Source organism: Pteropus alecto, unplaced genomic scaffold, assembly GCF_000325575.1.
Source record: "Pteropus alecto unplaced genomic scaffold, ASM32557v1 scaffold24, whole genome shotgun sequence".
Classification (NCBI taxonomy): Eukaryota; Metazoa; Chordata; class Mammalia; order Chiroptera; family Pteropodidae; genus Pteropus; species Pteropus alecto.
In genome coordinates this window covers 7,923,137-7,941,550 of record NW_006439192.1, presented here as the reverse complement: position 1 = coordinate 7,941,550, position 18,414 = coordinate 7,923,137, and the positions used below count along the sequence as shown (strand labels likewise).

Genomic DNA, 18,414 nt, shown 5'->3' with positions numbered 1-18,414 from the left:
TCTGTGTGAGGGGGTGTTGGAGAAGGAGGAAGTAGGGGTGGGGAAGGACCCCTTCACAACAGCTTTTTTGAGAGGCAAATGGAAGCCCAGCACAATGAAGACTGTTTTGATCAATAGGAAAATGTTGGAAACATTCAAATGTTTGGTTAGACCTGCATGTTTTGTCTGGAGGTTCCAATCAGGATGACACAAGGTCTCTTCCAAGGCCATCCCGAAGGCTGCCAGTGCTATCAGACTGTTGAAACTTTGAGTTCTACAGCAGGCCCTCTCCCACCCCTACCAAAACAGATTTTTTTCTATTCCATACAAGATTAGAGGTTGTTTCTTCTTGTTTTCTGTGCCCTTCATGAATGACCCTCCAGTTTGCTAAAGGATTGTGCAAAACAGAGGTCATGTGTCGGGGTGAGGAATGGGGCTATGTTTCTGAAACACTGGTTCTGGGGTGATAGGCAGGAAGACTGTGTATACTTGAGCCAGCTGCAGACAGAAGAAGGGTGGCTTCACACTGGCTCGGCTACATGTCCTCAGAGGCACACAGTCACCAAGTATTTTTTAAGTTTTTGAAATTTATCTCTCAAGTCTATCCCAAAGCCCAACACTTGCAACATCTAATTTCCTGTTTGGGGATTTTCTGAAACTGAAGCTGAAATGTTGGCCTCTGTAAAGATCCCTGTAGAAAGACTTCTTCTCTGGAACTATGACTGTGTGCATCAGCTTCACTGTACAATTTGGCCTCATCAACTTAATGCTATTTTTATATCTCTTCAGAAAGTGCATTTTTCATTATTTTTCTTCATTGTTTATAACTTTGTGTTATGAACAATGTCCTTGTCATCCCTCTTATTATAAAGTTTATTTGGGGGTGTTGCTTTTTCAAAGGATGAAAGGATGGGGCAGAATATGAATCTTAAGGAGCTATAATATCCTCTATAATAACAAAAATGGGGGAAAGTTTATATAAGCATCAAATTAGAAAGAATCACAGAATTGATTAATGGTATTGTTTCTTAGACCTGGGACTTGTGTGGGACAGGGGAAATGGGCATAATAAGTATAGCTTAGGAAATGACATCAGATACTATTTTCTTTGAACTTGAAATCTGGTTTTCCATAACTGCTATCATGGTTTACTATAGTGTCACCTCAAAGATCCCAACATTGTTTTTTTTTTCTGAGTTTTTGTTGCTCACACAAATATATCATCATTCCTTCTTGGTAGTGAGTTTTGCTGTGCCGGCTCTCAGAATGTGATGATGAGCTATGTATTATATAATATGCATCATTGTTTGATTTCGCAGGTGTTATCATGGTATTGTGATTATTTAGAAGGCCCTTCATAGAATATAGAGGGGTAAAGTATCTTAATGTCTGCAATATATTTTCAAATGGCAAAAAAAAAAAAAATTAAAAGAAAAAGATAAAGCAAATGTGGTAAAATGTCATACATTGGTGAATCTCACTGGAGAACCATTAAGTGTTAATTATATTACTTTTACCACTTTTTTGCAGTTCTAAAACTTTTTCAAAATAAGATAAGTGGGAAAACATGTTCTTTAATGTGAGGAAGAAAGGTCTCTAAGTCTCAACAATTTTGTTCCGAAGAGAGCTTACAGGATCTATTCTACTCGAATTTCTACTGTTTCCTATAACAGGTTTTTAACTTTTCCATAAATAAGGTGTTTGGTTGAAGGCACCACCCTTTCCAAACACAAAAAAGCTCCTCCCCTCCTCCAGAATAAGGGGAGCCCAATGGCCTTACATTGCCATATGTAAAGGGACTGATCAAGATAAGGTCATCTCTACCCAGGAGATTGGGAGACCGAAAGCAGCCTCTACTGGCAAATCTCTCAATTAAAAGAAAAAAAAGTTTAAAATTTCACCCCACCATGGTTAAACTGAGGTTTTGTGTGTGTATGTTCACACACACACACACACACACACACACACACACACACACACACACATACACACGCAGAGGGGGAGGATAACTATTTACCTCAAATGGTTATTGTGACAACTAAGTGCCATTATACATGACATCCTGGAGCACCCCGTGCTCAGAGACTGTTTTGGAACACAGTGGAGCTTATTAACAGCTTTCACTCTCAAAAGTGTCCCACTTTGGATGAGAAATTATAAGGTTATCCTTACTTGCTGTCACAGTGTTTCCAGAAAACATACCCCGCTAAAAAGCACAGACGGGACATCCTCTTTCTGAATAAGCATTGCCAAAATGTGTTTTCAAGATACTCTCTAGAGCTACTGCAAAAACAAACAAACAAATAGGGAGGGGCGTCAAGTTTCATTTTCATTGTTTCTGCTCCATTACCTGCAGGCGAAATGAATTTGCGATTTTAGACTGTGGAGATAGAAAGTAGAAGATATCTGTGATCACACTCTGCTACTTAAAAACGTTCATCTAAGTGACCTGTGTTCTCAGATAGCAGATATTATTATTTTAGTGGTGAAATGAGTCTTATTAATGGTGTGTGAACTACATACACAATGACTGAATGAAGCTTGTAAAATAAAACTTTTTCAAGCACTATGACTCAGTATATACTGACTCATCCCAGACCCTGTACTTAGGGTGAACTGATGGAATTTAGCCACAGGAGAACTGCTTGCCCAGAGGGGTCACTATCATTATTGCCATTCCCTAAGTCATAGCTGTTATACCTGCCAGAAATCACCCCATGTTGACAGAAGAAATGCCTCTTTTTCTGGGGACAGTAATAAAACAATGGAGTTAAGGATGAAAAGAACAGAGAACGGATTTGCCAACTTCAATTTTGAACTCTTAGTATTTTTAATACAACATTTCAATATAGCATGTTTAATACACTCTATCAATATAACCCATTTATATCGCATTTCATGTTTCTAATAACATAATGGTAGGGATTCAGGAGGTAAATTCTAGCTCATGGAGCTCTTACAAAACAGAGAAATAAAAACTTCCTGGAAAAGGTTTATATTTTTCCTAAAGCATTTCCATTTTTGTTCTCCTACTAGAATTAGAATGTAAGTTCTGTGGTATCAGAGGTTTTGTTGATTCCATTCACTGCTGTATTCCTGTGGCCCAAAATAATTCCTGGCACATAGTAAGTGCTCAATTAAAACTTACTGACAAATAAATTCCAGACAAACTGATATTCTAAGTAACCCAAATAATGAGAAATTCTCTGATATATTTTAAAAATATTTTTCTTGCTCCTTAATACTTTTTATTTCCCAATTTAAAAAAACCAAAAGGCTTGTTTTTCCTATCAAAAGCTCTGATTACTTTTATCTTATCCCAATTTTCAAGTAACCAATTTTTTAAATCTTCCATTGGAAGTCACATTTTTACTTATGAAACTCTTTGACTAAAATATATATATTTAAAATAATTGTGCCTCTCCAGTAGATAATACTATCTTTTCCTTCCTTAAAATTGTAAAAACAAACTAAAAACATCCTTACATGTCATCGTCTCTGTTTTCATTCAATGTCAAAAGCACCATTTCACCACCAATATCATCAAAAAAGTCTCTAAGTATCAGGAAGCTGTCAAGCTCAACGAGGTAGAAATTCGTTATTCAAAATTTTAATTTTCACTTAAAAGCTGAAATTTTACCATTGGCAACAAATTCTATCAGTTCTCTTAAAGTGGCAGGCTCACTTTGTTGTCATGAAAATGACTGACAAAAAAACTAAATGAACCACCAGTTTACCAGGTGTTCTTTAGAGTAAAAATGGCATTTCATGGAAAAACAGCTTTTCAGCTCACAACTTAAACAATCGCACGCGCTTTCCCTTCAGATTCCCATGTGCTTTGGTTTGCAACAGAAGTGCTTTATGTATACTCCCCATTTTGTCACACAGAACATTAAAAAGGTTGACATGTACTCAAAGGCCAAGGTTTAATAAAATTAGTCATTTTTATTGCTTCATTAAGGACATTCTTAAGTAAAACTGGCTTTATTTTTCTGTGAGTGTGACTCATCAGGTGAGTTTTCATAGTCATGTTTACTCTGTATATATAAGAAACAACTTGGGCTCATTCCAAAGGCTCCTGGGATAATGAATGCCCCTGCCTCAAAACCATTAATATCACCTCTTGTCTCTACTGACAATTTGTAAATTTCTTTAATTACCTCCTCAGTCAGTTTTTTTTTTTTTTTAATTAAAGCATTCATGATAGTAAAATTCCTAATATTTATATTGGCTTATTTGGGCTGGGTATATATCCTCCTCTGGTGAGCGATGTTGGATGATGTGGTCATGGTTTGAATAGGAAATAAAACAGGGAATAAAGTTTTGACCTATTGCTCAAAATGCCCTTGGAGGCATTAATCAATGTCCAGTTCTGACTCATTTCAGAAGCTTCAGAGACAATAGCTACACTGCTCATGTCTCTGGTTCCAGGGGGATACAAGATTAGATATGAGGGAAGAAACCCCAGGATGGTGAAAAGAAGTCTGTCAGTCATGACTGGTCTTACCTTCTTAGGTATACAGCCATGCCTTACCACAGGTTTGGCTGTCAAGCCCAATCAGTTGGGAAGACAAAAATCATGGAGAGGCACTTCTGCCCTGCCCACACCTCTGCCTCTTGCCCATGTCCTTAATAATCCCCACCCCCAGCACCAATGGAGTCACTAATTTAATGGATTGAGTCCAGGATATTGATGGGGCCACATTTTATTAGTCAGAGAGATTACTATGACTTAAAAGTGAGCTCCCATGCATTGTATCCCATATTCTTGCATCCATAACATATGAAGAGCTAACAAGGCTGAAAGAAGACCTGATTAGGTTCCTCCCCTTTTCTTCCTTTTTGGATCTTTGGTTAATGAGTAAGCAGGATCAGGACCTACAGACCTGGTCATCTTTTTCTCTTCTCTCTTGATATAGGCACCCTGAACAGGATGGTCCCAAGATTCAGAATTGGGAAATGAAAAAGCAGTAAAAGATCCTACTTAGGCTTCAAATCTAAGTTATATGTTCAAATCCAGCTTTTACCAGAGGTCATTGCCTTGAGTTTATTAGGGTTTGCACAGCTTCTATAAAGAGGTTGTTTCTCACTATGCTGTTGGGAGCTTTGTATACAACTCCATCAGAAATTTCATGGAGAGAGCAAAATTTAAGCATTCCTCAGTTCCTGGTTTTAATTCCATCATAATAATATCACAATGTCTTACCCAGAATCTGTCACAACTCTCTCTCATGTCTTATTTATATCTGCTATAATGCCTAGCACAATGCCTACCTAATAACAATAAATATGGATGAAATAACTAAATGAAGAACAAAAGGGTACCATCCCTGGTACTATCATTAGTAAATCCTTTTTTCTGAACAAATCTCAAACCACGTCTTCACAAACAAAAGGGTTATGGCCACATATAGCTGGAACAACTACAGCTAGCATTTACTGATTTAAGTACAAATATGAACATTAGCTTACTTAATCATCACAATAGCCTCACGGGGAGTTTGGATATTATAATATCCATTTGACAGATTAGCAAACTGAAGCTTAGAAAGGCCAAAACCTTGATCAAAATTGTAAAGATGGTATATTGGAGAGTGGGAACTCAAACCGGGGCTTTCTTACTATAGAGTCATAGCTCATTATTCTATATTCCCTCTGAGTTTTCAAGCATTTATTTCTGTTATCAGAAGAAAATAAAGATATATATTGGTATTAAAATTATGAAATAAAGATATTAGCGCTAATGACAACAATGAAAATGAAAACAAAGGAAAGAAACTTCCTAAAGAGGGGTGAAGAAATTTTTTATAAAATATTCAGGATTGCAAAAGTACTTGAAACATATACTAACTACCATTTTTCTTGGCCTGTGAACTTCTCTATCGTATACTTTTGAAGATTCCAAGAAAAATATATGTCACTTATGCAGAGTTGTATTCATCTTGCTCTGGATAATCAACATCATTCATTGAAAATTAACTCTACACTGGATTCCCCTAATAAACTGTTATCTTTAGCAGGAATTATGTGCTATTAATGATTTTTTTCAATGTATAATATTACATTGGGCATTTCAAGGTCAAGTCTGTACTATACCCCATGTCACTGGCCCATGAAAAAAAGGGAACTGGAACTGCAGGAGCTCACCTAAGTTTCCCCCTTACACCACGTCAGGAACATGAGTATCAGGGACTCTTCCTGTCCTCTAGAGCTTACATCTTTCCACGATAAAGAACACCAAAGCCATGACACATCCAGTGGCACCAGGCTTTAGTAACATCTAGAAGCCTTCCTTCCCTTGAATGGAAAGAAAATGTGAGCCAGTGTTTTCTCCTTGTCTTTCATAGAGATCCAGCAGATGTTCCAGACGAAACAACTAAACCTTGTCTGTGACAGGATCAAACAATACAGGGAGTGCTCGCAAACCTGTGGGGCTGCCCACCACTGCAGGTTGTGCATCATTCTAAGAAAAGACAAATCAGCTTCAATAAAATTGGAGTTCCTTGGGAACTCCACTCTTACATTGATCAAAATATACAGGCTGTCCAGCCCAAATCATACGATCATTATTCTGCTCAGCAGTACAAGGGACAATTGGGAACATCTCACTGATCAAAACACACAAGGAGGAGGCACATCTTCACAAGAATTCCATTTTGGGGGTAGGAGGGGGAATGAGGCAGTATGCAGGGCTAAATGAAAATAAGAAAGGTTAAAGAAGTGGCTAAGAGTATGGAGAAGGTAGAGTTGGGCCTATGTTCTTTTGACTTAATAGATAGCGAATAAACTTCACACCGCTTTTTTTACTCACTTACATCCCTGGAAACCAACAGATGGAATCTCTCATTTTCAAGCGCTAACACATTTCATGTTCCTGCTCAGCATCAGGACACTGGGTTTGCCAAACACCAATAAACTGCAAATAGTGAGGTGAGCAAAAAGAATCCACAGCTATACCCTCTGCCTCCCTTACAGTGGGGAAAGAACTCTATATTAGGTGAGTACAGGGTCCAGCAGGTACATGGGTCCAGTCTTGTAAACTGAAGGTGACCAGTGTCCATGAGAAATACAATAGTCTATCGTGGTACATTCCAAAACCACCAGTGGATGCTCGAAATCACAAGATAGTACTGAAACCTTTATATATGCTTTTTCCTGTACATACACACCTATGCTAAAGTTTAATTTATAACTTAGGCACCGTAAGAGATTAACAATAACTGATAAGAAAATAGGACAATTATAACAATACACTGCAATAAAAGTTACGTGAATGTAGTCTCTCTCTCAAAGTAGCTTATTGTATTGTACTCACCTTGTTGAGATGTGATATGATGAAATGTCTCATGTCGAGAACTTTCACCTTTTCACTTAAAGGAAGCACTTTATGGATTCTCTTTGGCAAATGTGAATTGCCAGAATCACCACTCTTGTGCTTTGGGGCCATTAGTAAATAAAATAAGGGTGACTTGAACACAAAACTGTGTTCGAAACCGCGAAACCGAGGTAGTCGAACTGACAACTGAGATGGCTGCTATGCAACTAACTTGTGGGAAGACAGCGAGCGTCTACAGCGTGGAGACGCTGGAAGAAGGGATGATTTACGTCCTGGGCGGGACGGAGCTGGACTCGCGAGATTTCATCATGCTACTCAGAACAGCGTGCAATTTAAAACTTACGAATTGTTTATTTCTGGATTTTTTGTTTAATATTTTCGGACCGCGGTTGACCTCAGGTAACTTAGACCATGGAAAGTGAAACCACAGATAAGGGGGAACGACTACATTTACTTTTTAGTATTAAAAAAATAGAGGTGACCCCTAAGGGTAATTCATATCTGTTATTTCATAGGGCTCATTATGAGTACTGCAGCAATTCTTATCCTAAAGAGTAGCTATTATATTCAAATATTAAGGCAACCTAGAAAATAAACCTCCAAAAGTCTCTAGTCTTTATCATCCTGATACTTTCATAAGTTAGTCCTTGAATACTAAGGCCCAAAACTCTTGAGCTGAAAAGTTTTGATTCCTATCCACCAGCCACCTTAGTGCCTGGGCTTCTTTCTTGGATTGTTCGAAACTGGGTATCCACATCTCTCGCAAAGAGCTCCAATGTTGAGCCAGAGGTGAGAAAGCAAACACAGTAGGCTCCGGGCAACTCAGGTGGGTAACTTCTGCCTTCCATCTTTTGGGTGTTAAGCCCTGCATTGAGAGAAGGAGAAACAAGAATTAAAAACACATGTTAAGGAAGCTCAAGGCCCACCTTCCGGCCCCACAAAAACAGAACCTAGCACACACTTTCCCCAAAGCAAGTATGTTTGCTCCATAAAGTCTCAAGAGTTATACTGTTGAATAGTTGAAAGAGAGAAAATATCTAACATTTATTGAGAATGTTCTGTGCATTATACTTTGCTAGGCACTTACCACAGATTAGCTCATTTAATTTTTATGGCAAACATATTTTACAAAGGTAGAAGCTAAGGCTCCAAAGTGTTACATTAATTGTTTCAAACAATATACCTATGATTAAACCTAGTTCTCTCCAGATTCTAAAGCTTTCTCCTTCTTGTTATTTGTTTGGTGATTTATTTATTTCCTTTTCCCTTATTCCCACTGCCATATCCTCCTCTCCAAACATTTTAGTGCATTCAATACGAATCTTTGTATTTAAATGTCTTTTTAGAAAGTGTATTTTCATTTTCTGGGCACTTATTTTTCATTTACTTATATATTATTATATCATATATCTCATTCTGTTTGTTACTTTTTCATCAAACATTGTTTTTAATTGTATTCATGTTGCCACATGTATAATCTAATCCCTTGTTTTTAATGCATTTCCACTGCATTCAGCTGTCCCCTGCACAAAGATGTTTGCACAAAACAATAACACCTGACATGTGCATGAGACCTTCCAGCTTTTGAAAGCTTTTACATGGACCTATACCCAAATGAGCTTGGTCCAAGCTCCATCTTGGTTTATTTCCATGGTCTCCTAACTAGTCTTCCTGATTCCACTCTTAATCTACTGCTAGCTACACTCAGCCGCTACCTGCATTGCAAGACAAAGTCAAAGTCCTTACTAGGATCTATAAGACCCATTCAGGATTTGGCCCTCTAATAATTTTCTATGAAATGGAGGAAGGAAGAGAGAAAGGAAAGAAATAAGAGAGAGAACAACAAAAAAGAGGAAGACAGAGAGACTAACTCTAGAATAGCAGATTGAACACACCATCTAATTTCATTCCCTCCTGAAATGCCATTAAAATGAGATTCAAATAATTATTCTTAAAAGATACTAACCTGTAAAAACTAGGAGAATGGAAGAGGGCGAAAGAATAACAAGATGTTTGAGACTGGAAGGCAGATGGAAAAGTAGTAAATCACTTAACAGATTTAAAAAAAAAAATAAAGTGTCACAAGGCAGCAGGGAGATGAGCTGGGCAGCAGTCTGTTTTACACTGCAGAGCCTTAAGGCTCAGGAGGCACCAGATACTCCTGGAAGCGGGAGAGAGGGCAATAAATTAAGAAGAGTTCTTAGAAAGTCTGTTTACAAAGCAATCAAATACTCAGATTCCTTCCTCCTTTCCTTGTGACCAGGTGTGTTCTTCTCCCTTACTTGACAAAAGACTAGAGGTTCATTCCTTGCAGAAAGAAAACACAAGATCTTTGACCTGGAGAACAAATTTGAGGGCAGTGCTGTGGTACTATAAATAAAAGATTCAGTGAGCATATGAATATGCGATATTGAGACCCTCTTGTTCTCTTCCTATAATCCATTCCTAAAATGCTGGTAGGCAGGCCTTACAGTCCAGACAGGAAAATCAACTATCCTTCTCAAGAGAATGTGATATGTCCAGAAGGATGTATGTCAGATATTCCCTAAGAAAAAACCTAGCAGATTCCCCTACAATGAAGCTCACAGCCAATATGCCCCACTCGTACTCAGAACTGCCAATCAAACCACCCTAATACGAGCAGGTTATCAAGACTACAAATCATCTGAGAAAAATTACCAACGGGGAAAACAGATAAGGCAAGAAAATTTTAGAAAACTTGACAGAGAGCAAGAGAGAGAAAGAAAAAGATTAATTAAAAAAAAAAAAAAAATCAGATTCCAGAAAAGGAAATATTAAGAGAACCAAAAGAAATGATATCTTAGAAATTAGATATATAATAGCAGAAAAGAAACAATTAATAGAAGAGTTAAAGACAAAGTTGAGATACATTCCATAAATTAAAAGACAAAGAAATGGAAAAAGCATTTGAATATTGGACCGCTTGGATTGGTTCTTTAATACTAGAGAACAAGTCTGAGAGGAACAATATACAAATATTAAGAGTTACAGAGGGAAAGAAATAAATATCCAAGGAAATAATTATAAAAAGTTATGAATTATCCCCAAATTGAAAGACCTCAGTTTCAGAGAGACAAGGCTCACTAGAAACTCGGCACAACACAAACAGCCTCTTGTCAAAGTACGTTTCTATGAAATTTCAGGACACAAGGAAGAAAGAAGAGATTTTACAACCAGAGGAAAAGTCCAATTGTGAGGATCAGCTGTGAGGATGGTTTGGATTTCTTGACAGCAATAGTGGAAGAATCAAAAAGCACTGATGAGACATATTGATGAAGGTTATAACATGATGACTTTAAGGAGAAAAAAGATATTTGTATAATCTAAAAATATCTCCCTGCTCCCCAAATTTATTAATTATTGTGGTGGTTTTAACATATGTTCACAAATTATTTGGTATCCTTCCCTCAAGAAGGCGAAGCTAATTCCCTTCCCTTTGAGTGCGGGCTGGACTTAGTGACTTGCTTCATAGAAAGAAAAAATTAGTAACCTCACAGTGGAAAAACCTAGAAGATAACATCTTAACCAAGTGATCAGAGTTAAAACATCACCAGGAACATGTCATATTGATTTCATGCATCCCCAATATAATGGAAAGAGAAGGGCCCTTATGTCTCTGCATAGGGCCCTTCTACCCTCAAATACAAAACTCGAGTCATAACACGATGAAAACATCAGACAAACCGTATGGGGAGACATTCTACAAAACACAAATCAGTACTCGTCACAAGGATCAAAGTTATTAAAACTGAGGAAAGCATGAACATCCATCACAGAGTGAAGGAGACTAAGGAGACATGATGACTAACTACAATCTGCTTTTCTAGATTTGCTCCTGGGACAGACGAAAGATATTAGTGGAAAAGTTGGTGAAATATGACTAAAGTCTGTAGATCAGTTAATAGCAGTGTACCAATATTGATTTCTTAGCGTTGACAAACGTGCCGTGGTTCTGAAAATGTTAACATCAGAGGAAGCCAGGTGAAGAGGATACAGGCACTCTCTACTGTATGTGTAACTCTTCTGTCGATTTAAACTCATTTCAAAATCAAAAGCCTTTTTAAAAGGCAATGACAAAACGCCTCCAAAATTCTGAAAGTGATGTCCACTTTAATATTTTTACAGTCAGCTAAACTATTGCTTAAATGTTACGGTAGAATGGAGACATTTCAGATATCCCCCATACAGCCTTCTCAGGAAGTTATATGGAGTATGATCAACCGAAACATGAAAGCAAACTAAGAAAAAGACAGAAAAGCATATAGGAAATAGAGATGTCAAAACAAGAGGAAAAGACAAGAAAGGAAATTCCCACGATGGTGGGGAAGGGAGATCTCAGGCGGAAGCTCTGTAGTAAACATAGAGTGCAGCCAGTGCATGTACTGGAGGTCAGAATGCTGGAGGGAGAGATTTCTTCAACATGAATTTAATTGGATGCCTGGTATATTTGAACATGTTCAAAGGAGATTTAAACAATCAACAAGGATTGAATTAGTAACGACTACATAAGAGAAATAAACAAAAAGACAATTACTAACTAGAGGGAAACAAAAAGTTGTAGAAGCAAGAGAAACAAATCATAGTATACTACATGATTCATGTCTGAATAAGAGTTACATAGTCATAATCACATAAACACTGAATATTTTAAAAATTAGTATAAGCATGTTATATAGACACAATGAGTAAATACCAAAATAATTAGCTAACTATGGAGTAAGTGGTTGCTTCTGGGATGGGGGAAAAGGGAAAAGTAAAAGACTGCTCTCTTTTTATGTTTTTTATTATTATTTAAGTATAGTTGGTATACAAAATTATATTAGTTTCAGGAATACAATACAATGATTAGACACATAGACACCTGACAATGCGATCACCACACTAACTCTACTAATCACCTTGTCTTTTGAAAAACGAACAAATTTGGAAGATTGACACTACCTCATTTCAAGGCTTATTATAAAGCTACAGTACTCAAATATAGACGTATTGATTAGATAATACATATATTGGCCAATTGATATTTGTAAAAGAAACCAAAGTAATTCAATCAGGAAAGAATAATCTTTCCAATAAATGGTGTGGATATAATTGGATATCCAAGTAAACGAGCCTCAACTCTTACATCATACTACACTATAAAAATTAACTCTAAGTGGATTATAGACCTAAAGGTAAAATTTAAAACTATAATATTTCTAGAAGAAAACAGAAGCAAATCTTAGGGACAAAGATTTTTAAACAGCACATGAAAAGCATGAACTATAAAAGAAAACATTGATGAAAATTTCTAATCAAAATTAGAAACTTAACACTTCAAGACACTGTTAAGAAAATGAAAAGAAAACCTACAGACTAAAAGAGAACTTTTGTTAATTACACAATTGACAAGTGACTTGTATTCAAAATATATAAAGAATTTTTATAACTCAAGATTAACAAAACAACCCAATTTTCAACAAATGAGTAAAAGATTTGAAGAGACATTTCACCAAAGAAGAACTTGATGGCCAATGAGCCATTAATAGATACTTAAAATCATTAATTACTAGAGAAATGTAAATTAAACCACTGTGAGAAACCACTGTACACCCATCACCAAATGCTAATGAATGGAACTCATACAGTGCTGGCGGGAATGTAAGATAGAATAACTTTGGAAAACAGTTTGGTAGTTTCTCAAAATGTTAAACATACATCTACCATATGAGTAAGCCATTCCACTCCTAGGTATTTAAAGAAAAGAAATGAAAGCATATGTTCATACAGAGACTTGTACATAAATGTTCAAAGCAGCCTTATTTGTAACAGCCAAATAAGGAAACAACTCAAATGTCCATCAACAGGTGGATGGATAAGCAAATTTTGGTATGTCCAAACTTCAGCAGTAAAAAGAAATGGACTACTGATACGTCTATCAACATTGTGGATGAACGTAAGTATTATCTCGCAGAGTGAAAGAGGACAGACACAAAAGAGTACACAGTATCTGATTTTCATTTATACACAATTCTAAAAAACTGCTTAAGCTTCTTTGTCAAAAGTGACAAAAAGCAGATAGGTACCTGAGGAAAGGGGTGGAGAGGAGATGGACTACACAGACGAAGAAACTTTTGAGAGATGATAGAAATGTTTGTTGTCTCAATTATGGTGATAATTTGACAAGTGTATGCATATGTCATAACTAATAAAATTGTACACTTTAAATATATGCAGTTTATTGTATGTCAATTATACCTCAATAAAGCTAATTTTTTAAAAAGTTTGTTCCAATTCCATGAAATTATATTTCTGATGATTATATGTTTTTTAGCCTCTTTGAGGTCAGGAGTATTTATCAATAAATGTGCTTTAACTGACTAAAATCTCATGGGTAGCATCTTCAATACTGAAAGACTTTCTCCTACACAAATAAAGCAAACAACACCCAGAATAAGCCTACTCAGATTAACTAGGTGGGGAGGACGGACTCAGGGTGGCCCCCGTGATCCCATCTCCTGGTATTCATGCCCTGTGTAATCCCCTCTCCTTGACTGTAAGTGTCACTTGTCACTTGCTTCTACCTAACAAAATATGATAAAGATGACAGGATGTATGTGATTACATGTGATTACATATTTAAGATTGTAGCACTGGTCTTGCTAGAATCTCTCAGTCCCTGGCTGGCTCTGAGGAAACAGCCATGTTGGGGAAGCCCACATGACAAGAAACTGTGCATGGCCTCTAGACGCTGAAGGCAGCCTCCAGCCTACGACTAGACAAAAATATTAAAGCCCTCAGTTTTCTAACCTCAAAAACCTGAATCTGTCAGCAAGTGTTTGAGTTAAGAAGCAGACCTGTCCCCATTTGAGCCTCCATATGAGAACCCAGCCCTTACTGACACTTTGATTGCAGCCTTCCTGAGTACCCCACTAAGGCATGACCAGAACCCTGACCACAGAAATTGTGATATAACAAATCTATGTTGTTTTAAGCCACTACATTTGTGATAACATTGTTTACACAGCAATAGATAACACACTAGGTTTGTATGATTATAAGAGGGAGAGGAAGGGAGAGGCAGAATAAAGGGCAATGCATTTGATATTCTAATCCTATTTTCGAAATTCAAGTGATTTAAACTATTTTCAATTGCAAGATAAAAACTAATTACAGAGGAAATCAAATGATTTCTTTTAGCTTTTTTGGGGGGAGGGGGAGCTGAAAGAGAAAAAGCAAAGAAACATATTTAAGTAGCTTACTTTAAGGCATATCATATAAATGCTGTAACAAACCTTATCAAATAAATGCAAATGAAAATGGTCTAATACCCTTTAATTTACTTTCATGGTATATTTTGTTCTGCTTTTTCAGTAATGAGCACATTAGCATTAGAGATTTGTAATAAGTTCATTGAAATGCAAGTGAAGCCCTGTAATCATCTTCACTGACCACATTTCTGGGAAGAATGAGAGCACGGTGGAGGAAAGCCTGCTCTATGTATGTTTCCTCAGACTCCAAAGAGAAGGACATTCAATTATACCATCTTCAGGCACTCTGAAACACCACAATCAGTTAGCCGTTTCTGTTGGAAATGCAGGAATGTATATATTCTCCTATATCTTTTAAAAAGCCATGTACCACTGTTGCTATACCCTCTTTTCCAGTCCACAGTAATCATTCCAAAAGGGCTTCTGTGAGGTGCAGGAGCAGATGGGGTTTACGTAGTTCTTTCAGTTTTCTGTGAATATAATGTCCAAGCTTTGAAAGGATTAGGATACACAGAGCAGGCAGACCATTACTCTCAGAAGTTCTGTTTCATACCTTGAGATATTCTGAAAATAAATAATTGGTATGGCATGGACAATTAATATGGTCTCTACTTTCTCATGTGTTTTTGCAATCATATGTATACTTTATTTTTTGCTGTAATGTGGCCTTATAAATTAGGTTATAAAGGAAGTCATTAGAAATTGGGAGAATTCATTGAGAAGTGATGTAATATTTAGCATTCCTGTTGCTGACCAAGACACTCAGCTTAAGATAGCTGATTCTATGAGTGAAAATTTGTTATAGAAAACCAGATAAAAGAATTAAAATTTTCATAATAATTAAACATTAGAAAAATAACATTTCAAATATTTTAAATTTGTCTAAATACGCATATTTAGTATATAAAAGCCTTATATAGTATACATATAATACATAAAAATAATCTTGCACAGTTTACATTTATGTTTGACCTGAAATTAATATGCTAGCCAAAATATTTAACAAAAATTGTTTGCCTTTAGAGAATTTAGATAAATTATGTCCATATGGGAGTCAGGCAAGGGAATCATGGGTAATAGCCGACTAGTATGTAACGGCTATCTTATTTTTAACATTTTTCAAAGGGAGTTGAAACTAATCTTTCTTTTTCTTTTAACAAATTACCTTTTAAAAAATTCAGTTATGTATAAAGCGGGACCATTCCTGATATAAATGAATAAAGTAAGTAAATAAATGTTAAAAGCATCTAGAAATTTGAAGACATTAGTAAGAACTTAATTTATAACAATTTAAGAAAAAGAAGTCTTTTAAGGATTATCCCCATCATTATCTGAATATTCTCTATACATTAATAAACATGTGCATGTTCCAGGAAGAGAAAGAGCAAGGATCAAAGAAAGAGAAAGGTTAATTGATAATGAATGTGAAATAAAAACAAGTTTCCAAACAGCAGCCTGTGGGGTATAAGCGTAAAGGGTCTGGCAGAAACCACAGTATCGATGAGAAGGTTAAAGGTTTGGCCACGTGGATGAGATTGGGAGCTTCAAAATTTTTTTATTTTTCACCCTTGTTCCCTCCCTCTGCAGTCTCCTTGTATCACCACCCAGCACCTGCAGCTTGGTGTCCTCCGGAAGAAACAGTAAAGGAGAATTTAAGGCCTTCCGGAAGAAGGGCATGTCAGTACACTTCATGGCAGTCCTCAAAAGATAGTGATGAAATATTTAACCTTCCTGCAGAGCCTGGCCTCTCAGACAGGAATGAGGAGCAGCAATGAGCTGCAACAGAAGGATGAGGAATAACAGAGACCGTTAAGATGGCCATCCTGGCACCTCTTTGCCAAACCTAGATCCAGCCACTTACCTGTTCCTGAAGCCTAATATTATCCCACACCTTGTTGCACACCATACACTCAAATGCATCGATGTAGTTGTCTTGGTTAATGTCTTGCACTCCCCATTTCCGTTCCCTGAGGGCTGTGAGAAGTCGCTGGTTAGAGATCTCACCCTTCAGCTTCCACTTTATGTAGGCCTCGTACAGTCTGTCATCATAGTCCAGTTGTCTGATGTAACTTGCCAGTTCTCTAGGGTGGGAAAATTCTGATACGATAATGGCACTTCTGTTACTTGGAAGCCAGTCTGTGATGCTAGGGGAACCATAGTATACAGGGACTACCCCCAGTTTTAGAGGTCTCCAGAACTTCTCAGTGATGTAGTCGTCACAAACCGCATTCTCAAAAGCAAGGATAAACTTATACTGTGCAATGATGCTATAAAAGCCATCGGCATCCATGGAGGCCGGGTTTCTCAGCTGCTGAGGGAGGTCTTTGTTTCGTAAACACTCGCCGTAGGAATCAACCTCTATGTAGGTCATCAGCTCTCGAACATAGCTGTCCCGATCCGATGGTGGGTCGCAGTCCGACTGTACATACACCAGCGGAGCGAGTCTTGTTCGAAGGTTGTTTTTGGACTGCAAAGGGACCAGGTATCGGTGTGACTTGAGGACTTCTACGCCCTCTAAGTACTGGGTAGTTAGTGGCAGGTGGGAATGCCGGCTGAATGTGGCAGTGTAGTTGAACAAGGTGATGACTGGCTTGTGAAAGAGCTTATAATTGTTTTTTGGAGATTCTTCATGAAAAAGGGCCCAGTCATGATGGGCTTTCCGAGGCAGAGGTAAGCTATCTATGTTAAAGTCAGTACCTAGGAGAAGAAAATAAAATATTAGTATGTCCAAAAGAATTCTAGTATTTAGATTTGAGTCCACATGGTAAGATTAGAACACAGGGGAGCGAGCCGGAGACTTTCACCTTGGAAAATTCTCCCAGAGAGAATCACCGAGGAGAGGGGTCCTCTTTCTCATGTAATGGAAAGGGAAATGCAAGTAGTGTCTAGCTGGGTTCTAAAGGGAGAATTTATTCCACTGCCTCCTGCAATTGGCTGTTTTTCCTAGAGGTGTTGCCTAAGAGAGGACACAAGCAATAAAGAGATAGACAGTTCTTAAAAAATAAAAGAGCAAGAGAAAGGAAGCCAAAAAGGGAAAAGCAATCAGCTTGGCAGATTGATTGACTGAAAAAAGGTGAAATCATGCAAAAGTAGCCAGAACAAATATACAGGATAGATTTTTTAATCCAAATGATCGATTTCAACAAAGTGCAGTTAATCAATCTTAGTCAAAATGGTAGACAAGAAGCTTTTAAAGACGAAATAGCTGATAATAGCACTATGTTACAGACTGCTGCAGGATGGACATGAATTAACAAGCACATCAAGAAATAAAGAAGGCATAACAGGATTACAATTATGAATGATTCTAGTTTCCACAGGATTAATTGGGAAACCTTTGAAAGATGATAATGTGCAGACAAAGGTGATGGATGTGGCAAACAATTGTTTCCTGACTGCATGGGTGGAGACTCAGTCAGGAAGAATTTATTTCTATAACTGAGAAAAAAGAATTAGGACACTGTCACAACATATAATACAGAATGTCTAAAGTGTTTCTGACACTGATGATTTTGTGGCCCCTGATTTGTGTTTTTTTAAATGTAAGAAAATGACAAAAACAAAAATAAAAACAAACAAAAAAAATCTTTTAGCACCCAGTGGAGAAAAAGCACCAAATAAATGCTTCTAGCAGAAAAAAACATATTCTCCAGTAGAATTCATAAAAAATAATTATTTAATGCCAGTGAACACTCTCAAATAAATATATACTCTTTAGTGCCACCAGTACATCAATGAGAAATCAATTAACCAAGAAAGGCTTTTAAACAATTAAAGACCAAATAAGATTATCTTGGAGGACATATACTAAGCACAGAGAAAATGCTG

General features: G+C 37.1%; 1 protein-coding gene across 2 annotated transcripts in view; it reads right to left on the bottom strand.

Moving 5' to 3' along the window:
* Positions 1 to 2,785: 2,785 nt before the first annotated feature.
* Positions 2,786 to 18,414, bottom strand: part of FUT10 (fucosyltransferase 10) — a 57,998-nt gene continuing 42,369 nt past the window's right edge. For both annotated transcript variants that reach the window (XM_006916324.3, XM_015592907.2), the window contains exons 3-4: positions 16,448 to 17,283; positions 2,786 to 8,180 (exon numbers count right to left, since the gene is read on the bottom strand). In XM_006916324.3, the coding sequence (XP_006916386.1) occupies positions 7,956 to 8,180; positions 16,448 to 17,283 (1,061 nt within the window). In that variant the 3' untranslated portion in view covers positions 2,786 to 7,955. The remainder of the gene's footprint in view (positions 8,181 to 16,447; positions 17,284 to 18,414) is intronic.